A 27,886-nucleotide genomic window follows, 5' to 3' on the forward strand; every position below is an offset into this window, starting at 1 on the left:
AGCCTGCTAGCAATAGGAACAGAATTACCCGACAGCACAGCTTCTAAACCTCAGTACTATTGACATTTTGGGCCCAAAAATTCTTTGTTGTGAGGGGGACTCTGCCCAGTAGATGTCAGTAGCATTCCCCCCGCCCCCGCTCCCCCTTCCACCCCTCCCCCCAGTTATGACAACCAAAAATGTCCTGGGGGAGGGGTGGCAGGGGGGGGGGGGGGTAGAACTGTGCCCAGTTGAGAACCACTGGCTTAGGAAAACTTTAGTGTCTTGGCCCTCCCTGGCAATTACACTCTGGAGTTCCCAGCAATTTTTTTTTTTTTTAAATATTTGTATTGATTTCAGAGAGGAAGGGAGAGGAAGTGGGAGATAGAAACATCAATGGTGAAAGAGAATCGTCAATCGGCTGCTCCTGCACGCCCCCTATTGGGGATTGAGCCCACAACCTGGGCATGGGCCCTTGACTGGAACGGAACCTGGAACCCTTCAATCTGCAGGCCGACGCTCCATCCACTGAGCCAAACCAGCTAGGGCCCCAGCAATTTTTAAAAATATTATTACAGGGCAGCTTAGAATAACAAAAGAGGGGGGGGGAAGCTATAGCAAAGTCTCCATCAAACCTATGTTGATTGAAATTGTTCTAAATATATTTGAATACAATGAAAATAAATAGATCTATTTATCTAAAGATGCTTCCAAATCTCTTTATGGACAGGAAGTTGTGTGCTAATACAGGAATTACAGCAGAGAACTGGTTTTAGTCCCAGCTCTCCACTTGCTCAATATACATATATATAGGGTGGGCAAAAGTATGTTAAAAGTAAGTTTACAGTCACGAGTACACAGAACAGAGTTAATAAAGTTATTGTAATTAACATAACCTGTATGTCTTTTACCATAAAAACAACCCTAAACCTATTTTGCCCACCCTTGTAGACGATAACCTTTCTGAATACTTTCCATGTTCCATTTATTCTCATTCAGTGTATCCCTCCATCAACCCTGAGAGGTAGGTCATTGTCATTAATTGTCCCATGTCATGGATGAGGAAACTCAGGTCTAACAAAGTGAAATAACTTGCCCGAGATCCCACCGGGTGAGGCTGTAAACCCAAGTAATTTCAAAGTCTAACCCTTTAACCAGCTCTCTCATCATGGGGGCGGGAGGAAGGAGGGGACAGGAGATGGGGAGGAGAGGAGAAAGCCACTCAATGTCTCTGACTTCATTGTTTCCTCACCTGTAACCGGAAATAACGTTTCTCAGTATTTCTCAGATTCACTGCAAGAACTAAGGCAGTAAAGTGAGTTGCTGGAGGGTAAGAACCAAAGTCCTGGCAACCTGCAGGCAGTGATATTCAGATTCTGAAGGGCTGCAACATCCTCCAACAGCAGGAGAACCACTCCCAGACTCTGAGGTCTACTTAGACCTGAAAATGAACTGGTGCCAACTCCCTTTGAAAGAGCACTATCAGGAAGGCAAATGTAAACAGTAAACATCATAATTAACCCTTAGGACTTTGAAAAGAGAGGAGAGAGACATCAAGTCTGGATGGGAAGGGTATAGCAAGTAGCAGGAGGCCACTCCCAGTGACACTCCCTTCCTTGTACAAGTTCTGAGTCACCCCCAAAGACACTCCCTTTCCTGGTGCATGGCATGGCATGGCGGCAGAATGAGCAGCCATCGAGAGCTGCAAAACCTTCCCTGGGGCTTGGAGGGAGTCATGGAAGGCCTGAGTGGAAGGGGGGTCATAAAGATGACTCACATTTGACAGATAAGAAACTGGAGCTGAGAGGTGAAAGAATTGATCCACCTCATCCAGGCTGTGACCCGTGCCAGGTTCCATGTCCCCGAGTCTGACTTACACAGCAAACCCCACTGCTACCCAGGCCCCGCCAAGCCCTCTCCTAAGCAGCCTCCAGTTCCAGGTAAGTAATCCCCATATAGCCTGGCCTGCCTCCAGCAGGAAGAGAGTCACCTTTGCCATGTATCTATTTTGCAGGAGTAGTTTCAGGGCCCAATTATTGTTTTTCTATGAGCAAAAGGACCAAATACAAAGTGTGTGTGTAGCTCAGTCCAAGAAACATAAATGAAATGGTTAATCTTTGGGTTACAAAGTCTCATCGTTAAGGTAAGAAGTAGCTGTAGGAGTGAGCACAGGGAGGGTTCCTGATTTCTGTTACATGATAAGAAATGCAATTAGGTTGAAGTCTATTCAATCTGCTTGGGGAAGGCAGGCAGCAATGGTGGTGAACATCTCTACTTGATTATAGATGCAAAGAAACAGCCAACACCACCCCTCATACAGAACTTTTTCATTCTAAGTCACTTTCAGACACATATTACACACATCACCCATTTCCCCTCCCAACAGCACGTGAAGAAAAAAGGTACAGATAGGTGATTGGGGATGCCAGCACACCACAGACTATTTGAAGAGAAAAATGTCTCACCCATCGTTTCATGAAGCCACATTTAGATTCTAGGTCTAATTTCAACAGATATCAGCATAGCGGAGCTACAGTTACAGTGGACAGATCATTTGTCAAGAATGGAAAAAGCCAGAATGCCAGGGCAGTTGCATGGGGGGGGAGGGGGGGGGCAGGAAGAAGCGAAAGTCTGTTTTAAAGGAAATATGGAGAAAACTGCTAACAGAGCGGGCAGATGAAAGCTGAAGCCTGGGAGTGAGAGAAAGCCCAGGTCAGCTGAGGCAAAGCCATGGACAGCAGGGTTACCAGCACCCGCAGTCACCACCAGCACAGCCCTGCAGGCCCACCTGTGATCGTAATCCCCGAGCGACACTAGGTGGTGATCAGAGAGATACCAGGAACGGGAAGGCTGGGAATGAAGTAGATGTACCAGCCATAACTACAGACGTAAAAATCAAGGTCAGGCATCATGTGCTAAATAAATTAACAAAATAATTATACATTTACCTTTCAACCTGGAAGGAAACCTTGTCAGCTTTCACAAAATGAAGAGTGCAGTCATGCAGTAAAAAGGAGAATTCTTTGATGAGGTGCCTTCTATTTTATAATAATAGATGGGGCAATGTGGGCTGATTAAACAAATAAGTGAACAAAGCACAACTATATATTATAAAGGTCTATAAGATTTAATAGCCATTCCTCCATGCTTACACCAGTGATTCTTAAAGAAAAGGTAAATTAAAGGATTTAGGATATGAAAACAAATTTGACCTACTTATTGCCAATTTAATTACATGCATTCGAGAAATTCACTAAGCATCTAATCATTTATATTCTGGGGTTGTATTTCTGCACAGCTATTCTGTTAGATATTTTAAATTATAATTTCAAATACACTCATTGTCACAGGCCTCTGAGTCCATTTTCACACACAAAATCAATATACTACTACTAATAAATAGGATTACTTTTCCAAGGCTCCCAGTGGGAACTCAGCTGGACTTCTGTTTGAGAGGCAGTTTCAAAGTTCTCCAAAGAAAATGACTTTCACCCTTAAGAATCAACAGAAAGCACCTGAGAGAAACCGACTCTAAAGGCAATCCATCACCTGCGGGATGGGAAGGTTTAGGCTGGTAGGTGCATTGACGGAGACACAGAGGAAAGATGCTCCAAACCCACTGCAGAGCTGGGTTCCTCCACTAGGGAGCTAATACGTGTTGCCTTTTCTTTGAAAAGGCACAAACTCCTGGGTTGGGTATGGCTTTTGCCACCAGAATGCCTGGCCCTTTAATGTCCAGGGCTGTGTCTTCCTCACCTTTGTGTTCCGAACCACGGCCAGACCCAGGCTCTCCGAGCTGAGGGAGGGGCTAAACAAGTGTGGGGCCTAAGGAGAAGCATCTGCTAAATGACTTCCCTCCCCTCTCACTTATGCATATTTTATTCTGTGGTCCCACCCGGACCCATGTCCTAAGTTAGAACAAATTCCCTTGGCAAAGTTGACTCTTTCAACTCTTGCTGCCCCAATATGTGAGTCCTCAGGAGAAATTGTGTTAGGTCTTCTATCTCACACAATGAACACTGCAATTGCCAGTCACTGGCTGCCCACAGAACACAAAGACACCTAATCACCATCCTAGACAAAGGCCTATAAACAACTGGTGAGGAGTCGCCAAGTGTCCGGGTAGCATCAGAGTTAAAAGAGAGGTTTGAAATCGCTTGGTCTGGCTCTCTCATTGTCAAGAACAGAAGCTTGGAATACAGGGCTTACCTGCTGAGCCTCACTTTCCTCATCTACAGATGAGAAAGGGTTGCGGTATTAGATGAAATAATATATGCAAAAAACTCATTACCATTCCCAGTGCACACATCGCCAATGAGGTAGGCCATTATCCTCTTTCTTATTACTCTAAGTTCACAGTGGGTGGGAGAATCTGTAAATCTTCAATAAAGTATAAGAAAATAAAAGCATAATGATAAACACTATAATCCTAATGAAAAAAAAAAGTATAAGATGGCCGTAACCGGTTTGGCTCAGTGGATGGAGCGTCGGCCTGTGGACTGAAGGGTCCCAGGTTCCATTCCGGTCAAGAGCATGTACCTTGGTTGTGGGCACATCCCCAGTAGGGGGTGTGCAGGAGGCAGCTGATCGATGCTTCTCTCTCATTGATGTTTCTAACTCTCTATCCCTCTTCCTTCCTCTCTGTAAAAAAAATCAATAAAATATATTTTAAAAAAAGTATAAGATGAAAGGGGGCAGGATTTTCCCTATTTATAGCAAAACACACCACAAAGCTACTGTATTTAAAGCAGTGTGCTGTTTCCTTAGAAAGAGGCAAAGATATCAACGGAGTGGAGTAGAAGGTCCAGACACAGACCAACACAGATCCCTGCACACACATGCGTCCAAGTGCTTGCTTCAATATGATACAAGTGGCATTTCTGATTCTTGGGGAAAGGCTGACCCATTCAATAAACGGTACTAGTATAACTGGCTATCCATTTGGGAAAAATATAAAATCAGATCTTTAAAACACAAACACCTTTCTGCCTGACCACTGTGGCTCAGTGGTTGAGCACTGACCTATGAACTGGGAATCAAACCAGGAAGCCACGGTTTGATTCCTAGTCAGGGCACATGCCCAGGTTGCAGGCTCGATCCCTAGTAGGGTCCGTGCAGCAGGCAGCTGATCAATGATTCTCTCCCTCTTTCTTTGAAATCTATAAAAATATACAAAATAAAATTTAAAACACAAACACCCTTCCAAAGACATTAAGTCAAAATATTAAAATTATGAAGTCAAAAGAAAATATGGAATATTGTTATAATTTGGGGACTAGCAAAGGCTTTCCCAAAACAAGTCACCAAACCCAAAGTTTATAGTTTTATATTTTTTAAAAATGAGTAAAACTTCTATAGAGAGATATACATCTCACAGATAAAATGAAAAGAAAAATGACAAACAGGGGAAATACTTACTATACTACACATACACACATACACGCGAGAAAGTCCAATATCTGTAACTCATTAAAAGTTCCAATAATTCAATAAGAAAATTCTAAACAGCCTTGTAAAACCAATACAGGAATAAATGTACTAATCCATTTCTCATTCTGCAAAACGAGCACAATAATCATACCAAATTCACAGGATGTTGAAGTTTAAATTTCACACAACGCGCTTAAAACAATCCTGGCACATAAAAACTGTCAATAAATATTAGCCAGCAGCAGTAATAGTAGTACAAGGGGTGGTGGTAATAGTAGTAATTGTGAAAGAAGCACAAAATAAAAATAAGGAGGTACCATGCCATCATTAGCAAAAGTGCAGAGACTAATGTTATCCGGTACTGGAAAGAGGACGAGAAAGCAGACCTGTCTCCTGGTGATAGGAAGAATTGGTTCAGCCTTTTTGGAGGACAAGTTGGCCTACCAGCATTTTACTATATGTGCCCCATGGCAGAAATTCAATATGTAGAAATCCAGCCTACAGAAATACACACGTGCTCAAAAATATACGTACAAGGATATGCAATGTGGCACTGTGTGTGATATCGAGAGTTAAAGAGAAACAACAGTCAGACGGGAAGAGCTAACCACACTTGGGCACATCCATATCACGGGTGGGAGTGCAGCTATTACCAAGAAGAATGACATCCTATGAAAATATGTGTAACTCCTTGCTAAATACAAACTGCAAGCCACGATTTTTATATAAAATAGTATATTTGCGAATGGATATAAAAGGGAAAGGCCAAGCTGTTATTGTGGTTACCTCTAGGAAGGAAAGCAGGGGTATTTTAAATGTTACCCCATTGACATATATTCTTTGATTTCTTTAAATAGCAAGCATGAAAAAAAACCAAAACGTATTTTCTTTGAAAGAAAAAAAAAAGGTCAACAAAATCAGGGTTTCCTAAGTCAGCGCTGGACCTCTGACTAAATGCCAGTGTCCACTCCGTACCGTAAGCGGCCAGCAGGACCCCGCCTCCGCAGGTAGGATCCAGAGCAGCTGTCGCAGCTGGAGGACACTAACAGTCACTCAGCTCCTTTATTCTGACTCAGCTAATAATCTCCTGATCGGGAACACAAAGCAATACCAATTTCTGCAACTGTCCACTTGTCGGGTATTATTGCTCCAGGTGAATTAATAAGTTCGCATTCTAGTTCATCAGTCTTCAGAACTCTGATGAACACAAAGGAGCCCCCCCTGAGCAATACAGCGGAGTTCCTAATCATGCAAAGTTGGGGCCTATATCGATTCCTATTGAGATCTCTTCTCTAAGGTGCAAAAATAGCAGGAGACCTACCTTATCTAAAAGGGGTAGCCAACGAGCGGGCCATTTGAACAACATTATTCTTACATGTTGTTAAAGGAAAAGCAAGACTCAGAAGAGTCTCAACACTTGGCAAGTTGTTACCATCAAATGTGACAATCCATGTCTAGAGCCATCTTAACAAATATTTACATAACTCAACTATGTGGACAGCATGGCTCTATTCCAATTTCTTTGACTCCACAGGGCAGAGGGAAGGCTCACACTCTGGTCCACAAACCTTATTTTGAAAAGGATGGCGGTAGCTGAGTCACGCTGGAAAGTTCAGAGGTGATGCACATTTAAGGGCCACACCTTGGCCACCTTGCTATATAGAGCAGCAAACTTTGAAACTCAAGAGCTGAGAAGTGCTGATCCTCACCCTCTCAAGCAAGGCAGGAAGCAAGAAATGAGTACGCTGGCCTTACTTTCCCAACCTCTATATTATAAACAGCCACAGAGAGCAGACCTAAAACTGTCCCTGTGACCAGAAGTTGTTTTGGCTGAAAGTGGATGGAAAGGGAAATGAAATGCCCACCAGTGGACAGAGGGCCATTTTTAGAAGAGAACCACCAAGACAAACCTAGGTCATAAGCCTTATAATCCTTCACATGCATTTTCAAGAAACAGCTTTTTATCAAGGAACTAGCCATCCATCCCACACACCCCTTCGAACACGGCAGTAATTAATTAGCATTTGTAAACTGAAGATGGCCTTTACATCGACAAGTTACCTATTAGCAGACCCAGGTTTGGGCTGATGCAGAAGTAAAGAATCTCTGCCAATCTAATTAAAGTGTTTCCCCCCATCCATCTTTATGAAAACAAGTCAGGTGACATCTATTGAGTGTTTTAAGTTTATGTAATTACATATAAATTTAGTAAAAGTTTTAAATAATCAAAACTTGTGATTCCATGATTTTGGTTATAATTTATACGATGGTTATTCACACCCATTCAAACGGTGGGTAGTCAAGAACAGTAGTGTTTATTCTGCCCTTATTGGTTTTATTTTAAAAAAATATATTTTATTGATTTCTTACAGAGAGGAAGGGAGAGGGATAGAGAGTTAGAAACATCGATGAGAGAGAAACATTGATCAGCTGCCTCCTGCACACTCCCTACTGGGTATGTGCCCACAACCAAGGTACATGCCCTTGACCGGAATCGCACCTGGGGCCCTTGAGTCCGCAGGCCGACGCTCTATCCACTGAGCCAAACCGGTTAGGGCTGCCCTTCTTGGTTTTAATGAATTGGGGGTAGGGGCAGGAATTGCACCATGTCTGTCGAGTGGCCAGCCACTCCGTACGCAGCTCCAGGCTGGATGCTTTCCATGGTCTCTCATTTCATTTACTCCTTACCATATCTTCAAATGCCCAAGTTACCTAAAGAGATCGACCATTTCATTTGTACACATCTGGTTGGCGATTTGATTATAGGTATAAAGATTTTTTTTAATATATTTTATTGATTTTTTACAAAGAGGAAGGGAGAGAGATAGAGAGTTAGAAACATCGATGAGAGAGAAACATCGATCAGCTGCCTCCTGCACACCCCCCACTGGGGATGTGCCCGCAACCCAGGCACATGCCCCTGACTGGAATCGAACCCGGGACCCCTCAGTCCGCAGGCCGATGCTCTAGCCACCGAGCCAAACCAGCCCTGGCAGGTATAAAGATTTTTTATGGTGCTAGATAAGAGGATGACTAAGAGAGAAGAAATTAAAAGAAGGAAAATAATTGTCAAAGAAACATGTCAACGTCTCTAGAGAAAAGGGGGGAAGGAAGCTCCCTGTCCATTGGATGATGAAAGCCCAAGGGTGGCCAAGCCTTTCTGTTATGAGTTCTGTGCTGTGGCACGCAGGCCCTTCCACCTCATGGGAGGGGGTGAGGGGGTAGGGGACGAGGACTGCAGCCCCAGGGAGAGATCCCAGGGCACGGTGTAAAACTATCTTCACACGCCGAAGACTAGCTTTCCTAAGCTCCGCTGTTACTAGAATTGCACTATGTGAACAACACCGCCCACTGAAGGCCACGGGCTTCCCCAGTCCTTGTTGAAAAGTATCTTTCCCCAGATAGTGGCCCTCAAACTTGGTGCATCAGAATGGCCTGGGGCGCCTGTTAAACCCTACACTGCTGGCTCCACCTCAGAGTTCCTGACTGAGTAGGTCTGGGGAATAACCTGAAATTTTGCATTTCTAACAAGCTCCCAAGTGCTGCGGGTCCAAGCCCACCATGTAATAACCACTGTTCTAAACACACAGACCAGAATAACTTATATGCATATATGCATAACCCATGGACACAGACAAGTTTGGTAGGCGGGGGGTGGGGGGTACGGGGTGGAAAAGCTCAATGGGCGGGGGGAGGGGGGACATCTGTAATATTTTCAACAATAAAGACAAATTAATCTATAACAATAAAAGTGTAATATGCTAATTAGACCGGACGTCCTTCCGGATGACCTTCCGGACAAAAGCCAGGGCTGCGAGGGAAGCCCGGATCCTGGGTGCCTTGTGCCAGAGGGAAGCCGGTGCCAGCAGCCGGAGGAAGGAAGGCCTACTCTAACACGAATTTCGTGCAACAGGCCTCTAGTAAGTAAATAACACAACCAGAAGCCAAAGACAGGAACAGGGTACTTACTATGTGGCAAAATCTTCATCAATTATGACACAAGCCACCACACAAAGGCAGGGGATTTTCTGTGCCGACCCTGTTTCCCCAGCACCTACAACAGGGGCTGGCACACACTAGGTGCCTCACACACACATGCTAAATCAGCAAACGTCAAGTGAGTCAGGATGCCCCGCGGCAGTGGCAGAGACTGGCCAGCATGGGGCGGGATGAGCAAGGGAAAAAGTGGTTGCAGGGGCATCAGCAACAAAGGAAATGGCTGCTAACAGTTGCAACAACAGCAGCAATAATACAACGACAACAAGCATTTGGATGTGTCTAGCACTGACCAGCCCTGCAGCCAACATGTCACAGGCACTGTGGCATTCCATTTTCACAACAACCCTATGAGATGGGAACCCTAATTACCCTCATTTAACAGGTCAGAAAACAGGTTAGAGGGGCAGTGATGTGCCCACACCATCAACTAGCCATGGTGAAGCTGGGATCAACAGCCATGCCGAGATGTTAGTCCTGAGCAGAACGTCTCCCTTAATTACCCAGCTGAGTAAATGATAAATGCGAAACTTCCTTGGCCTGCCCTGAACTGCAGACTTTGATCCTTGCTTCCCCAACTTACAGAAAAGCTCCCAGTGGCCTATTTGTAGAACGCATGACCATGAAACAGACATGGAGGGCTTCGGCTGGCTACCCAGAGCAGCCGTACCAGGTAGGAAGAGTGGGATCAGTGAGGCACAGCTGTGGGGTTCCATGGTTAGGCATGCCAGAGGAAAAGGTCTGGGTCAGTAGGTCTGAGAACCAATGGGAGGAGGGTTGATTTTGCCTCCAGGGGACACTTGGCAATGTCCACAGACAATTCTGATTGTCATACGTGGGGTGCTACTGGCATCTAATGAGTGGAGGCCAGGAATGCTGCTCAACATCCCACAAGGCACAGGACAGCCCCCACCACAAAGAAGTATCTGGTCAAAATGTCAAAGGTGCCAAAACCCTTCACTAGCTTTCTCTGTCTCCCTCCCCGGCTTGGATGCCTAAGACTTCATCAATATTTTCTTATGACCATCACTGTCTTTCATCTTAAGTTCCTGAAGAACCCGTTTCATCTCTCATCTGCTGATAAACTCCTTGCGGGCCAGAGCATCCTAGTCCCCTTGGTAACCCCTGGAATTCTGGGAGCTGCATTCTGCACGAAGCAGGTGTTCAATAAGCGTTTGTCCAAATTTGTTTTCCCTGAAGCGGGTAAAAATGCTGAGAATTTAGATTCAACCAACACTTCAGAGTTCTTACCATGGTAGGTGGCACATGCTAGTTAGGAACAGAGTACATTTCCTATAAACACTATCTCACTTAATCCTTGCAACCATTGGAGGAAACAGGGACACTATTTTAGGTAACTACAGCTCATAAGATATATAATTTGTAAAAGGTCACAGGCTGGGCTGGTTAAGTGACAGCATGTTTCTGGAGCCAGATATTCCAGTCCTAAGCTCCTTCCATACCCACCACCACATCCCGGGGCTGAAAACCTCCTCCTCAAGTCTAGTCCCAGAGTGAGGGTGTCTGAGATGCAAACAAGGAAAACAGCAACAGGAAAGGTTGGAAACTTCACCACCTTAGGGTGATCGTCACAAGTGTTGCTAGCAACAAAAATTAGTCAATTCAAGGTGTGCTGCAAGCAGGGTTAGACACAAGTTAAATGTCCAAAAATCAATTACAAAGATACTTAGAACTTCCATAGTTCTTTCCTCGGGGACAGTACTCAAAGACTCTCATTTTTAAACTTTAATACGCTAACAACTCAAGATTTTCTTTAATCAGCAAAGTCAGAGAGCGTAGGACATAATGGTTGAAAGAGCCATCTTCGTTCAAGACAACTGTGACCTTTCTTTACACACAGCACTCTGCAGCTGGCTCTCTACTTTGAGAGGCTGCAAACTGTGGGCTTTCTCAGAGCACACAGGAGCCAGCCCAGACCTGCTAACGCACCTAATCAATAACATCCCATGGCTCATCTCTGGGAGTCCTGACAATATTGATCCCCCAAAATCAACCTGATGAATCTGTCTCGTTTTCATATCATAGAGGGAGAAGTGAAGATGATGAGAGGTTTTTGTGGCACCTCAATTTTTTTTCTTAAGCTAGGGAGACCAGTTCTTGGCTTGTGATTGCTTTCAGACTTCCACTGAAACCTGTATGCCAAAGCCCCATCTGCAGTGCTCAGCCCTAGCCTCTGAGAAAGCCCGATGGCCTCTGAGGTCACTCACAACCAACTCAGACCGAACTAACCATTCCCTCCACACAGCGTACACCCTGGCATCAGAAAAGCTCAACCTCATCCATTCTTTCAGCCCCAGGAATTAAAAGGCGTCAAAGGTTTTCTTTCTTTTCTCCCTCAGCCTGTCCCTCACTTCCATCCTGCTTTTTCCCACGGTCACTATAGCTGTTCTGCTTTCAGACCTGTCCAATCCATACCTCCCATACTCTAATGGGATGCCCTGGTTCTCTTCCCAGGGAAATTCCTGGCCTTTTGATCACTTGGTAACCTGTTTCAGGCAGGCCCAGACCTGACAGAATGAAAAGCCTTCCTACAATAGGGTCAGGTACACCCTTTGAGAGCAGGTGTCCAGAATTTTTCGCCCAGGTTCGCAGCTGGTGTTGGCACCTGTTCGTAGCAATAGTGCTCACTCGAACCTCCTGAGCTAAGACTCTCAACCCTTGGGGAACCCCTTCTTGTTTTATCTCCTTTGGGTTTGGGGTGACCCATCTCTGGATGGCTTGCTCAGCAAGGACCTGGAAATCCAGACACTGGTACCACAAGGGTGGGTGTGGAGTACCCAGGCACCCACCCAGGTCCCTGGGATCTGCAGAGCTGTTCTCTCCACTGAGGAAGCAGTTGAGATGAACAAACTGTGCGCTGATTCTGGCAGGCGGTTCCAGCATCACCTGGTCATTCCAGCTTCAAGAAACCTTTGCTTGAGCTCAACTACCGACAGCGGTGTTTCCCAAGCGCTCCCTGAAGAAGACCTTGGTGCTGCTCTGATGGAGGGTAGAGGTGGGTGGAGCCTGGAAATGGGCTACAGGCAATTGATATTATCAGGTAGGCTTGGAAAAGCATTGGATTATTTTCTGGGGACAGGCATCCTGGGTCCCTACTATGTAATTAATACAATACCAGAGAACAGAGGATAAAAACCAGGAATAAGCTGCAACTTTGGAGCCAGCCCCTCAGCCCCCCAGGGCCTGTTTCCTCCTGTGCAGAACAAGCGTGGTCATAATGCCCACTTCACAGGTTGTTACGTGGCTAATGTGCTAATGTGTGTAAAGTGCTCAGTTCAGTGCCCTCCATACACACAGGCACTTGATAAACATTAGCTATTATTATCCGAGAGACCAGGGACTGCTGAGTGGCAGCCCTGAAGCCAAATCTGGCCTACAGACCTATTTTGTTTGGCTTTCCCTTTTTCCTTTTCAATGGAGCCAACATTTTTAAATTTCTGGCACTTTAAGGTTGCAATGGAGCCAACATTTTAAAATTTCTGGCACTTTAAGGTTGAAGATCTGGCAACAAATGAGGTCTGCTTTTCCCTCTGGCCGCACCCATCCCCCAGGCCCTTGCAGGAAGGCAGTCTATATTCTAGACCAGCACAGCCAACGTTAGGGCCTAAGATTTCCCCAGACCAGCAAAGCCAACGTTAGGTACTAAGATTTCCCCAGATTGCCTCCAGTCCAACTGGTCTCTGCTTGTGCGAACCTACTTTCTGCCTCCCGACCTTTGCCTGATGATGTTCCCCCAGCCATGAACAACCTCCCCAGTTTTCACTCTCCGCCTAGGCTCAGTGATTCCAATTGAGTGAATGCATTAAAATGACCCGGGACACTAAAGAAAATACCCATGTCCAGACCCCGCCCCCAGCGGTTCTAATTAGTCTGGATGGGGCCGAGTATTGGTAATTTTTTAAATAAGCCAGGTGATTCACATGTGTAATCTAATGCACAGGGAGCCATGGCCTCCCCATTCTTAAGGCCCAGCTGGCACCTCCTGCTGAAGCTGTCCAGCTGAGGACTAGATGAGTCTTGCTTTCCTCCTGACTCCTGTTTAGTCTTGCTTTCGAATCAACTGTGTTTAAAGCCTGTCTCCCCAAACAGCCTGCAAACTTACTCCAGCTACTTTTATTCTTTTTCTCCCCTCCCATTCCAAGAGTGGGCGGATCACACCTCCTACTTCTTTGCATCCTCAACAGGACAACTGGGGCCCCAAGCACACGGTAGGCATCTAATGAAAACGCCTCTACTGCAATTTTTGAGAGTCTACAACGCAGAAGGCGCTGCAAGGACTAAATGATGAGAAAACCCGGCTGATTTCTTGCAGCTTGCAGATACGAAGAAGTCAAGAACGCCGATGGTGAGGCTACGAGGCAGACTGAGATGTGCTACAGGGAAGCAGTTAATGTGAGGGAATCCGGGAAGGCTCTGTGCAGGTGTCCTTGATGGGCCAGTGGGAAGGATGGCAGCCAGAGCCAGGTAGAGAGCGAGGAGAAAGAACCCATGAGCAAATGAATGCACCAGAAGGAAACCTTGGCCAGCTGACCCGCTGAGCCATGCCAGCATCCGAGTTGGGAAGAATGGGAAGCAACGTGGGAAAGACAAGATTTCACCTTGCGCCGAACACCAGGGAAAAGGCTGTAATTAATTTGGTAAGTCACGGAAGCAGCCAGTGAAGGCTGAAATTCTGGCATCCTTCTAAAAGCCAGGCAGAGGGACGGGTGAGGGGTAAGGGGAAGAACAGTCATAACACAAAAAGTGAGGGATGAGAGAGGTGACAATGGGGAGGAAGGCCCAGGGGCAGGTTCCCTGACCCAGGAGAGCAAGACTGCCACCTCATCCCCCCCACCCACAATGGAACCCCCAAGGGCCCAGAGATGACAAACACCCTGATTTCTGCCACTCAGTCTTAAGCCGGGTTACTGTGCAGAAGTGAAATCATGTTAACAGTGCAATTAATGTTAACAGTGCAACTGTATTAACATATTTAATCATAGAAATAAAGACTTTAGTCACAACACTGTTACCACTGAAAGTGCTGTTATAAAAAGTTTAATGGACAGCAGCTTATAAAGACATACAAAGATCCTAAAGAATAAGTTAGGAGAAAGCCACCCCGTGGCGTACACTCCGCCCATCACCGTCATTTTCAGCAAGGTGTTTTGGGTTTCGATGAACACTAGGGCTAGTTCAGAAAATAAACCTCAATGCCCCGACCAGTGTGGCTCAGGTCACTGGGCATCATCGTCCTGTGCACCCAAAGGTTACTGGTTCAATTCCCGGTCAGGACACATGCCCAGATCCCCGGTAGCAGGGCATGCAGGAGGCAGCAGATCGATGCTCTGCTCTCACATTAATGTTTGTCTTTCTCCCTCACCCTTCCTCTCTCACTAACAATAAAAGATATTTTTAAGAAAAGACAAAGAAAATAAAGCACAAGAGGACGGCCCGATAAAAGGCTGTGGAAGGGAAGGGCAGTGCACCAATAGTCTACTGAACACTCGCTCATCCTCCCACGTGGCAGCACCCGACAAATGTGAACTCAAATCCTAAGCCCAGGGAGGTAGCTGCAATGATTCCCCCACTTTACAGGTGAGGGAATTCAGATGCAGAGGGTGATTTGCCTAAAGACACAAAGCTAAGTAGTAAGCAGAGCTGGTATAAGAACCAGGCACTCAGGCTCCAGGTGCCATTGTCTCGCTCTTACACTCAGCTGCCCTTCACGTCACCTGTTTGGTGGAGGGTGTGGGTCATGAGCCTGCTCTTCTTCTAAGGCAGTGGTTCTCAACCTTGGCTGCACATTAGAATCACCTGGGAATCTTTTTAAAATTCTGATTTCTGGGCCTCATCCTTTGTTATGGGGTGGGGTCACAACATCAGTACCAAAGAAACAGAATTTCCGGAAGATGAGGCCCAGAAATCAGGATTTTAAAAAGATTCCCAGGTGATTCTAATGTGCAGCCAAGGTTGAGAACCACTGTTAAGGGCTGCCAGACCCAGAAAGACTAGAAGTATGGGGCCACAGGACTGCTGCTCTGGTTTAATACTTCTAAAGCCTTAAAGACATCAGAAACAGAAAAGGGCAGAGCAGGGGTGAAACTATAGGGGCTCACTTTCCATGACCCCCCAGTGTACAGAGCCACAACCTTCAGGATCCTGAAAACGAGTGAGGCGAAGCCCTTCTTAGCAGTCAGAGGAGCCAAAAGGATCTCCGGGGTAGCCAGGCATGAGCTGGCTGGGAGGACCAAGGGCATTCAGTTCCTCCACTCCCTGAAAGATGGACTCTGTCCACTAAAAAGCCTTCCAGGGGAAACCAGCTTCACTGGTAAATACAGCTCTCATCATTAATTGCTACTTCCCGCTCACTGGCTGCGAGGCCGTCTCTACACGTGGCTCCTTTCTGATTCGTGGATCAGAGACAAGCCACATATCCCTGCCCCTAATGAGTCGGTGAACTACAGCCACCTTGGATTATGTTTCACTTTTAGGCTTCAGGACTTGAAGTGATTCTATTTTTAAGCTTTCTCGGTTCTACAAGTAAAAGAAGACATTTTAAGAAAATTAGTTCTGGCTTTTAGTGGATGGTGGCTTCCTCTGAAAGAGTCAACGGACCAGCCACTTGTTTAAATCAGAAACCTCCTGGGGGAAGGGACCCAGTACCATGTTGGTGGGCAAAGGCGCAGGGTCCTCTGAAAACCACAACACTCAGGACATGGATGGCCCGGACAAACCCGCTAATTCCAGAGCTACACCGCGCCTCTCTCCTGAAAAACTGTCAAAGGCCTTTTAGGTTCTATTCTGTAAAGTACGTTTCACCTTTGAGCACCAGAAATGTGGTTTCCACAGAAAACAATCATATTTGCATACAACGAAGCTTTAAAAAAATACAGCTATGTATTTATAAGAGTCATTCCTTCCATTTGAAAAAAAAATTACCTTGCATTTAACAACTAAAATAGCTTCGCTTATTTTGTGTCTTTGAGAATGAGTTGTTACTCGAAAACTGTTGGAAGGACACTTCTGTGTGTGTGCATTTTTAGAAAAATGTAACCACTCCTGAAGACCATCTAAAATGTACTCTACACATCCCAATTTTCACCTATAGGGCACATGAGATGCAGTTAACCTTCTCTTGAAGAATGAGGCTGCTTCCAACAATTCGCGTCTCCAGTTTCAGTTCTGACTTGGGCACTAGCTAGCTAGCCTGTGACCTTGGGCTAGTAACTTAACTGCATTGGGCCTTAATTTCCTCTCCTACAAAATGAAAGGGATTGGGTCAAAGGAGATGACTCTTGCTTTACAGCTCTCAAATGTTATGATTTGAAGACCATTGGGAACATCGATTATTGCCTACGCTAACCTCAAGTATTGTTCTTAGGGACTGTCAAGTTATCAGAACATTGCCTGGACACTACAAATGGCCCCAGACGGTGGGGATACAGTAATGGAAAGGAAGCTAAAATTCATTACTTTTATTCTTTTTATTCCCTCCCATTCCATTAGCTGTCAATTCTCACTGCTATCCACCTCCCAATGACATGAGCCTCTGCCTTAGTTTTCAAAGCTAAGCAGTGGCCTGCTTCACTCAGGTTCTCTCATAAAGCAAAGTGCATGGGGGTTTGTGATACAATCTGGCAACCAGTGGGCGTTATCTCTTATCGTTCAAAGTTAAATTGCCCACTGTTGTGGCCACAAGACTAACCCCCAGTTAAGGTTGGGAGGAGAATGAGAACGCATTCCTGTAACCTGCATATTCTTTGAGTTCTAAAAGCACACTGCTTTGGGGGGAAGAGTGTTTGAAGCAAAAGTGAGAGCAGAAAATGAACCAAATTCCTTCTTACTAAAGCAAAAGCTATAGGCCTTATCCCTCTACATCAACCCCTCCACCTACTCCCTCCAAGTTTCCTGTCCCCATCTCAATTGTTGCTTTTTTGTACCTTCTGCTGTGTAACTTTTCCTTGTGTAAGATACATTTTCAAAGTCACTCTTTGAAGCCAAAGAGAGGATCAGAGTAGGAGGAAGGAGATACCATTAGTGGTTTCCTATGTTTACCGCTTTCCCAGTTATCTTACCTTCTTAGTTCCATGAAAAATGATTAGGAGAACACAAAGAATGCTTCTTAGCAATTGTAAATATAGTCCCTGAAACACTATTTTTAAGCTGCTACCAAGCACGAAAATATGTATTAAACCACATGCTTAGTACTTCAAAGAATTCAAGGAAGTTCTTTTCTTTAAAAACTAAAATGAAAAAGATAATCTGTTAAGAAGTGAAATCTACCTTCTTTGCCTGGCACTATCTCGGGTTGTTTCATGGGAATCTATGAGGGACTTGATTTGATGAGCATAGGCAACTAATTTTCACATATCCTAATTTAAGATGTTAATAGTGGTTGAAAAGCAAAGGGAGCCTGGCCAGTTAAAGGTGTGGATGGCCCTAGCCCGTTTGGCTCAGTGAATAGAGCGCCCGCCTTCGGACTGAAGGGTTCCAGGTTCGATTCCTGTCAAGGGCACATGCCTGGGTTAGAGGCCCGATCCCCAGAATGGGGCATGAAGGAGGCAGCCAGTCAATGATTCTTTCTCATCATTCATGTTTCTATCTATCTCTCACCCTTTTCCTTCCTCTCTGAAATCAATAAAAATATTTAGGGGAAAAAAACAACACAGGAAAAGAACAATAAAGATTAAAAGAAAAATAAAGGTGTGGATGGTTTGTCTATGGAGATGGCAATAAAGACTGAGCGTTGACTTATGCCCCAGGAGGTCACAGTTGATTCCTGGTCAGGGCATATGCCCGGGTTGCAGGCTCAATCCCGTGTGGGGCGTGCAAGAGGCAGCCGATGGATGGTTCTCTCTGATCATTGATGTTTCTATCTTTCCCTCTCTCTTTTCCTCTCTGAAATCAGTCAAAATATATATATTTTTTAAAGGAAGGGGAATTGGTCTGCCTGGAAAATAGATGTAAACTGGGCAAATGAAATATGTATAAATCCATTAGAAAACCAGCCAGAAAATTAACTGAATATTTGAAGCTTTGCCTTCAAAGGGAGTTAAAGGTGTGGATGGTATGTCTATGGGGATGGCAATAAAGACTGAAGAGTTGAAAGAAAAGTACTGCATTGTATCTCTGAGAAATGAGAAAAAAAGCAACTTTTCCTCAGTCTTTCAATCTCCAGGTGCTGTTAGCCGTGCCTAAGCTGAGTATTATTTTCTGTTTTCAAGTTAGTTTTACACAGCACAACTTAATCTCAGCATCTACTCTTCCAAGTATTACACAAGGTGAGGATTTATAGAAAAACAAAAAAAATCCTTTCCTGTTCACAAGCTTGGGTTCCTTAGCTCCTGGTGCCACATTTAAGTAAGGGTGCTTTGTTTCAGAGGGTGATTAGAGTGGCGCCCTTGGTACTGATTATGGCACTGAGCTATTTGTACTGCCCAAGTCTGAGCACTGTTTTATACTAAAACTTCGATTATGGGGTAGGTAGTGACTAAAAATTATCTCCTATCTTAAACTAAGCATCAATCATATATCTCAGCAGAAGCAAGACTACTGAGTGCTGAACCACAGGAACCTGGCATTTTTCTTCTTTTATACTTGCACAGGAAAAAAGAGACCCAGCTAAAGCACCCATGGTTCCTCCATGCTTACATGGAAATTTCAAGCACTGTGGGCTCTTTACCAAGTATAATCAGTGGGTTGCTATGACTGCACTACATTAAATCAGATGTAACCGGCCATTGTCTCTTGCATTAATAGAGCCTAAGTTTTCTAGAAGTAGAATGAAATCATTTCAGTTTCTTTTTAGGAGGCAGAAAATGAAGAAGCCCTTTCTGTTCCAGAAAATAGCACCTCTGACTGTTTCTCTAGAGCTTTTCCATTTCCAAGGGTTCACCATCTAAAATTGAGTGTTCAGTTATCTAAAAGCCACTAAGCATAGATGTTCTCAAAAGTTGGCATGTCCATGAGTTATGGGTGGAGTGGAACTCAGCAGAAAAGTGAGAATGAGTTGCCTAAATTTGTCACAAACAAGGTACAAGCTCATACTTGGGCAGTTGAACACCACCACCTCTACATAGGCCTGTCATACTGACATGTCCCTGTTTTACCCAGTGCTAGGATAGCTATATTTTATAGGTTTAAAAAAACAGATTAACTAGGTAGAAAAATTTAATTACGTTTAATTACTTTAGAAAACTTTTAACCATTTTCCTCATATATGTAAACAAAGGGGCAGTTGTACACATGGTCTTACACTATTTCTCTAAGTTATAAAAAATACTAGAGGCCTGATGCACAAAATTCATGCAAGGGGGCTCAGCCGCCCACCCTCCTCCCACCCCCACCACTGAGGCTTTGTCCCAAAGCGTCCAGTCTAATTAGCACATTACACTTTTATTATTATAGATTATTCCTGCACACTCATTTTATTGGGTGTCTACTATTTGTCAGGCACTGTTCTAAGTATTTTACATGCATTATTATATTTAAACCTAAAAAAAAAAAACCCTTCAGGTTTGTATCGTTACTGTCCCTATTTAAGTTTTTTGCCTAGGATCATACAACTTATAAATGAAAGGCAATAGTTAATAAGAGCGTACTCATATATATTTTTTCTCATTTAAAAAAGATGAAGAATTTGCTCCTGGTTAAGCTCTCAGATGTTCCTGAGACAGAACATGGATGGAATAAGATCCAGGTAGGTCTGCAATTCTGGTCATCTGAGCACAAGTTCCCAACCACTTCTTGGACACAAAGTGTTTAAAGGGTCTCTTTGCTCTGCCAATCACTTAGCTATCCCCATGTTGTTGTTCCTGCTTAGGGAATAAATATCAGTAAACTTCAAGAATTAAATAGAAGTCTAATGCAGTTTTGATAAGAAAAAAGCAAATCAAACTTTGTACTCAAGGCTCATGACTTTAGAATTATATATGTTCTCATGGCAAGGAAGACAAAGTTTTGAAATAACTTGGAAGGTGGTGAGGGTAATTTTTTATACTTTAAACACTTAAATACAATGAACTACATATAAGTTTGGCTAGACAGTTTTGCAGACCTGGCCCAACAAGCAGGCTAAGGGGGAAAAAAAAAGCAATCTGGTGGTCTCAAATTCCTATTATCAAAACTACCCTCTCATAAATCTGAATCCAATCCAAGAAGTATGTCAATAGCTGGTTGTTTAAGATTAGGTTTGCGATGTAGTAACAGAACTGTGTAGGGGGCAAATATGCTTAAAATATGTCCAAGCAAGTTTAGGTCAAGTCAATAATAGTACTTAATGCTAATAAAAGCATGGAATATTCCTGGAATATTCCTGTAACTGAGAATCCAGCAGAGGGATCTGTATGTGTAAGCAGGTACTTGTACTGTTTGCAGACCCTAGTCACTAAAAAAAAAAAAAAAAAAAAAAAAAAGCACCTTCTTTGACTAAGACTGTATCACACTGTATCACACATCCCCAGCAAGTATCTCTGGGGCTGTAAAACAGTTAAGATCCAACAAGGGGAGAAATTGGGAAGCGTAAGGAAATAAAAATTTTCATTATTCCAAAAACCCATCTCATTTCCCAAAATACTGCTTATGTGCTGACTTTCTTACAGACCCCTGCAAAATCTTGATCCTCCAAAAAATAAACCCATTTGGAGCTGAGACAAGATGAGGTCAACGATTGGTTCTATCAACCATCCATTTGTTTAACTGAGTCTGGTTCGTCTCTAGCCTCGTGGGGGCCAAGCCTGACCACGAGGGTGAAGACAGGAGGCATGGAGGAAGGGAATGAAGAAAAGGAGAAGGGTGGGGGTGGGGGTGGACGGACCTCCGGGCCACACTTCTTTCTAGTACCGACAAAAAGAGGAGCCGAATCCTGACCTAAATCATCTCTCAAAGGCGCTTTATAAATTACAGGGACAAAGGGTGGGGGTGGCGGGTGGCCTGGGAAACCTACGGACACCCAACCCTCTGACCCGCCCCCTCCCCCTCCAGCACAAGGGAAGGAAGACGGAAAGCAGAGCTCAACTCGGCCATTGGCGTGGAGCCCCCTCCGGTTCTCAATCGCCCATCTACAGGCCCCCCTAGAAAAAAAAACACACGTAAACACCAAACCAACCCCCCGGGGCGGACACTCGCGCCCAGAGGTCCCTAAAACCGGAGGCCGGGGCATTCACTTAGTTAGATTTTTCTTGCTTACTCATTTCCCTCCAGCACCCAACCCCCCGTTCCCACTCCAAAACCCCGCTCAACCGCCTACCCTCTCGGCTCCAGCCCCCCCAACAGAACCCGGTGCCCCAGTGGCGGCGGCAGCCCCCGCGCGGTCCCGGTCACTAACCTGCTGCTGTAAGGGCATTTCCGAAACCAGCCTGGCTCCGGGAGAGGTGGGGGGCCGGCTGGAGAGGGGCCCGGAGGGCCGAGCAGACCGGCGGCGCCGGGCGAGGGCGGGCGCCCGTGGGGGGGTAGGGAGAGGAGAGGGAGGGTGGCCGTGCCGGGGGCGGGTGCGAGGGCGCCGGGACCGTCCCGAGCCAGGGAGCCGGCGAGCAGGAGGAAGTGGGTGCCCCCTCTCCCCTCCAGCGCCCCCTCCCGCCGCCGCCTCCTCCCCAGTCACAGGCGCGTCCTCCGCGCACGTGTGCGAAACGTCACCGGCGGGTCCCGGCGAGAGGGACAGAACCGGGCGGCGGGACGGGAACACGGCTGCACCCGCCCTCCGTCGCCGGGGGGCGGGGAGGGGGACAGGGCGGGGAAGGAAGGGGTAAGGGGAGAGGCGGGTCAAGGGCAGGCCCGGGGCCCGGCGGGGAAGGCCCGGGCGCTCGGGCCACGCGGGCGCCGCCGCTGCCACCGCCAGGATGCGCCCAGGCCGGGGCGCCCCCTGGCTAGCCCCTCACCCCCAGACAGCTCACGCCCCGGCCCGCACCCGACTGCCAGCTCCACCGCCTCCCCTGCCAGATCCCCCCCGACTGCCCCCAGCCCCTTTGTTGCCGGGAGTTACAGATCCCCAAATGTGACAAGCGCAGCCCAGCATAACCTCTGCGCTCCAAGCACGCCTGAGGGATCCCCCGGCCGCCCACGGGCCTCGGAGGCCGGCGAGGGGCGATCAGCCCAATGGTCCCCCGCTTTCCACTCCCCCAGAGTCCCCCACTCCCCAGTTCACTACTCCCTCCCCCACCCCCTTCTCCATCCGGGGCGTGACCCCATCCTACGCCCGAGAAAGAGGAAGCTTCGAGTTGGAGGGGAGGGGAGAGTGGGGGTAGGGAAAAGTGCAGGAAAAGAAGGGGGGGGCCACGAAAAGTTTCAGAGTGTCTGATGTTCTTCGCGCCGAGGCGATCCCCACGGCCCCGCGCGTCCCCCAGCCCCACCGGCGCGGAGGGGAGCGCACAAGTCTAACAATAAACCCTCGCTGGAGGGGCAGCCCAGAGGCCCACGGGACTCGGCCTGCATTCTCCCGGGGCAGCCCGCAGCGCGCCCACCAACCCGCGCGGTGCGAACCCACCCCCCGCCTGGGCTGGGGACAGTGGGGACGGGAGGGCATTACCGGAGGGCCGCCGCCGCCGCTGCTGCCGCGTCCCAGCGCTGGTGGCTGCTGCAGCAGCCCGGCTCTGCCGGAGGGTCCGTGCGGCGTGGTGTAGAGGAGGCTGCCGGCGGTCAGCTCCGCGGCCGGGGGCACAGGGGAGGATAGGGCCGGCGGCGACGGCGCCGCTTTGGGAGGGAGGAGGGAACAGGAGGTGGTGGAAGTGTTCGTGGTGAGGGATCTGGTTTGTACGCCGCCCGGGAGCGGCGGCGGCAGCGGGCGGGCGGCCGGCGGGGGAAGCCGGGGCTGGCTAGCAGTGCCCTTTTGTCTATGGAGGCTGCAACGGCGGCGGCCACGACAGTCGCCCCCTCCCCACCCCCGGCGGTCACCAGGTACTGCTCCAGGGCGGGCTGGATCCCCTTTTTCATCTCTCGCTCCTGCTCTTTTTATTGCTATGGTATATTAATGTATTTTTTTCAATTTCTTTATTATTTGCAGTCGGAGTTTCCAAGTCTCTCCTCCTTCTCTCCTCCCCGCCCGGCGCTTCCGAGCCCCTTCTCTCTCTTTTCTTTTTATTTTTCGGCACCGCACGGGCCCCGGGGGCCAAAAATAATCGGGGCTCTGGAGAGAGGAGGGTCCCGGCCGCACGGATATCGGGCCCCGAGGGAGGATGGAGGCGTCGGGGGCGGCCGATGCAACGGATTGCGAGGCGGCGGCGGCAGCCCGGGCGCTGCGGCCGGCAGCTGAAAAATGGCTCCAGGAAGCTGCTGCTGACAATGAATGAAGGGATACGGTTTACGCGCCAAGGTCCTCCCGCGAAACTCAGATTTCCCGCCGGCTTTTCAAACCATATTTGCATATCCCCGCCCCTCAACCCGCCGAGGACCGTTCCCACAGCCCATTGGGCCTCTATCTCCTTACTTCAGTCCCAATCGTAGAGCCGGAACACGAGTTGATGGTTTCCATTGGCTACCGTGCATCATGGTTACCCGGGCGACAAGGGTTTATTTGCATAGGCCGCCTTGATTGGCTGGGAGAGAGCAGAGTTTTTGGTTTTTTTTTAGAAGGTGGGGCAAAGCTTAGCCCTCTCTCCCACGGAAGACCACGCCTGGTGCAGGCTCCGCCCCTTCCCCGCCCACCAGCCGGATGGGCGCTGCTGACCTGGGCAGGGACTCCGCGCCCCGCAGACTCAGTGGAGCTAATCGAGAGCGCAAGTTTCGCTTTTGGAAATTGTCAAGGTGACTAAGGGGACACCTTCGGAAACTCCCTTTCCTTTTACCAGTCATTGTAATAGATGTAGAACAACCGAAGATTTCCCCAAATATGTGCCAAAGGCAAGTTAGACCATGCGGACGATGCAGGTGGAAAGTGAGCCCTTTAAATCATGGGTTTCACTCTTCCTGAATCCAACCAATGCCGGGACGAGAGCTGATCCGGAGGCCGAGGCTGATAGACAGAAGCATGTGGGCAGACAAAATCATGGGGGCAGAAGACTAGACTAACCTGAGAGCGGGCAACATTTAGTTAACATTCTTAATCATTCTTGGTAGCTTCATTATTAGCCTAGATTGGATTTAAGTAAAAATTAACTCAATGTTCTGTCGAGTGAAATATCACCACCAGTATTGGTCTGAATCTAGCAAACACCTCACACTGGCCCAGAAGCACCCAGGGCAGTTAATCAGGGCTAACCTCGGACTGACTGATCTGCGGGTTTCTAATCCGCCAAGCAGTAATCCGAAGAAGTACACGTTTCCCACGATGACGTCTTGCTCCCAATCAACCCTGCTGCACGTCCGGGCACCAGCACTTTACAATCTTGGTTTCCTAGCAAGTGCTCTGACTAAAAGCAAACTAGTCTACCCAAATCTATTTCAAAATATTAAAGCAAAAATTTTTTTTTAGTAAACTAGAAATTGTCACCAAAAAATAATTAAATTATTGTCAGGTGACATCTGTATTGGTGCAAGTACTCATTGCACCTAAAATTGAAGAACGCTCTGTGAGACTGAGCAGGAAAAGGAACCCCTGCAGGAATGTGGGGAATGGTGTATGCCCTAAGTCATATACACTGAGAACTGGACAAAGTAGTTGGTGAGCTGGTGTTCACTGGTGATGAGGATTCAATACCTCAAGCCCTTTCCCAAGACTTTATTATTATTATTATTAATTTCAAAAAACTCATATACTCAGTCTTAATGAAAGGCCTGAAAAGATGTGTCAGTTCAGGCTCAAACTCCTTAATATTCCAGTCCTATTACCTTGTCTGAAACAGAATAAGCTAAATGTACTGTTAAATTTTGCACCAGATGTAATATTTTGGTCTTGCATTCAAGCTAGTTGAGGATCCATGGCCTAGTACCCAAACATTTATTGACCCAAATATTTATAAATAAAACTGACATTATCTTTAGGACAGATTAAGTGGTATATCAATTCCTGGTTGAGGTAGAGGCCAATGTGTTATCAACTTCCTTGATATTCATCAATGTTGCTTTCCACTGTAGGTCACTATGGGGAAAACTAGTAAAGTAATTACTTAGATATGACCACCTGCAAAACATCACTAGTAGCATGCAGTCGGTGATGGTGAGGGTTGTGGGTGGAGGGTGCTACAACGTACAAACCTAGGAATTGGGACTGTGTATAAGATCCCTGCTAGAGCTTCCACAAGGGACACAACCACAGGGGAGCAAGTGTTCACAATCCAAATCCACACCTGTGATTCTGGTTTAGAAAGCTTTGAAATAATTACCATTCTACCTTACCCAAGCTATATTCTTTAATGTAGAGTATTTGGCAGAGAAACACATGTTTTGACCTTTTATGTCCAATGAACCCTAGGATGAGAAGGTGGAGGGAAGAGTTCAAAGAGAGAAGAGGAGGTGTTGGAAGACAGGATGCTAAAATTTGATGTAGGCTATTAATTTGTGGAGAGGTAGCATGCTTTATTAGAAAGATAATGGGCTTTGGAGCCAGAATAATCTGGGTTTAAATTCTGGCTCTGACACTTACTAGCTGTATCACTTTAATCTTTAAAATCCTGTTTTCTCATGTGAAATGGGAACCCATTTTGCAGTACCCATAGGAAAGGTTATGATGAAAAGAAGCAAAAGTAAATGCAAAGTGCCAGGCATATAACACATGCTCATTAGGTGGCAGCTAGTTATGATTCTACTTATTTGTGTGGTTGTGCTTTGCATCTCTTTGTAGTCCAATCTGACCTTGGATATCCACTTGCTGTGACAGCTTGGCTTTGTCCAAGAGTAGGAGCACAGCCATGTCCTGGTTAGTAGGGATTATAGAATCCTGACTCAGAAGTTTAGGGTAATAAAATAAAGTCAGCTCTGCTGCTCTCCTCTCTAACCTGCTCCTCTGTTAGTGGCCAGCTTCTGGATGGCTCGTAAGTCTGAGCCCTCTTGACCTTCCCTTAAAGGTTAGACTGTTCCAGCACTAGAGCCAGACTGCTCTTGCCAATCACTACTCCCCTTTCCCTTGCTCTGACAGTGGCCCAAGGCAGTTGTCCCAGAATTGGCCTGTGTAGTTGATTGAATGGTGGTCCCACCCCTTCAAAATACATTTAAGTCTTAATCTCCAGAACCTATAATTATGACCTTATTTGGAAAAAGCATCTTTGCAGATATAACTAAGTTAAGACTCTCTAGATAAAAATCATTTCAGATTATCTATATCCAACGAAAAGGTAAAATATACTGGATGGAAAAGAAAGGTGTTTCGAAGGTGTGCATTTCCTTGCCTTTTTTTGAAACAGATCTTTATGGTAAAATAAATTAAAGATCCAGAAAACCAAACAAAACAAATGTTTGGATGAATGAATTATTATAAAGTGAACACTCTTGTAACCACCCTGGTCAAGAAATGGAACTTGATCTGCACCCATTTCATATGCCCCATACTCATTACACCCCTTCTGAAGTTTCATCACCCAAATATACATCTCCAAGCTTGCCCATTTAAAACATGTTGATACTTTTTTAATTCTCTTAACCTATGGTTCCTCATCCATCCTTTTTACTTACCTTAGAACTTATCTTGGAGAATGTAGTGAGTTGAATGGCATCCCTCCCAAAAGGTATGTCCACTGGAAACTGAATGTGACCTTATTTAGAAAAAGGGTCTTTGCAGAATAATTAATGTAAGAATCTCAAAATGAGATTATTCTGGACTAGAGTGGGCCCTAAGTTCGATGTCATTTTTTTTTATATATATAAGAGAAGAGCAGAGAAGAAACACGGAGGAGATCATGTGAAACATTTTTTAAAAATTTATTTCAGAGAGAGAGGGAGAGAGAGAAACATCAATTTGTTTTTCCACTTACTTATGCGTTTATTGATTGATTCTTGTACATGCCCTGACCTGGGATCGATCGATCGAACCCACAACCTTAGAGTATTGGGATGATGCTCTAACCAACTGAGGGACCCGGCTAGGGCCCCTGCTAACATCTTGATTTTGGCCTTTCGGCCTCCAGAACTGTGAGAATAAATTTCTGTTGTTTTAAGCCACCAAGTTTGCAGTCATTTGTTATAGTAGCTCCAGGGAACTCAATTAAAGGAATTTGGCAGATTGCACACTCATGGTATAGTTGATCATTTTCTTCTGTCCTCTATTTCCTGAAGATTTGCAGCTGGATCCACAGTCTGGATCAGACTCTGGTTTTATTCCTCTGGTAAATCTGAGGCACATAATGTTTGCTTGTCACTTTTCTGTGATGTTAGCAGTCATTCATACTCCTTACTTTCTTATAATAGTTTTATGTGATATTTGTCCTCAATACTCTTCTGTTGCTCATTTGCATGTGAAATTAGAATTCCTGGACTCTTGGAGTAAGAGGGTTCATATGAACTTGTCTACCTTAACAGAGGCCCATGTTCTAATGAATATGGAAGCTCTTGAATATGGAAGCTCACTCTCTGATATTTCCTTATTGTGCCCTCTGCACTCCCTACTTCAGTCTAG

The 27,886-nt window shown here is 46.1% G+C and overlaps 1 protein-coding gene across 3 annotated transcripts in view; it reads right to left on the reverse strand.

The window, feature by feature from the left end:
- The window catches only part of E2F3 (E2F transcription factor 3), an 81,552-nt gene extending 59,605 nt beyond the window's left edge, over window positions 1-21,947 (reverse strand). For all 3 annotated transcript variants that reach the window (XM_014460028.2, XM_014460027.2, XM_023758089.1), the window contains exon 1: window positions 21,734-21,947. In XM_014460028.2, the coding sequence (XP_014315514.1) occupies window positions 21,734-21,751 (18 nt within the window). In that variant the 5' untranslated portion in view covers window positions 21,752-21,947. The remainder of the gene's footprint in view (window positions 1-21,733) is intronic.
- Between the last annotated feature and the right edge of the window lie 5,939 nt (window positions 21,948-27,886).

Source organism: Myotis lucifugus, unplaced genomic scaffold (genome assembly GCF_000147115.1).
Source record: "Myotis lucifugus unplaced genomic scaffold, Myoluc2.0 scaffold_122, whole genome shotgun sequence".
In the NCBI taxonomy this organism is placed as follows: domain Eukaryota; kingdom Metazoa; phylum Chordata; class Mammalia; order Chiroptera; family Vespertilionidae; genus Myotis; species Myotis lucifugus.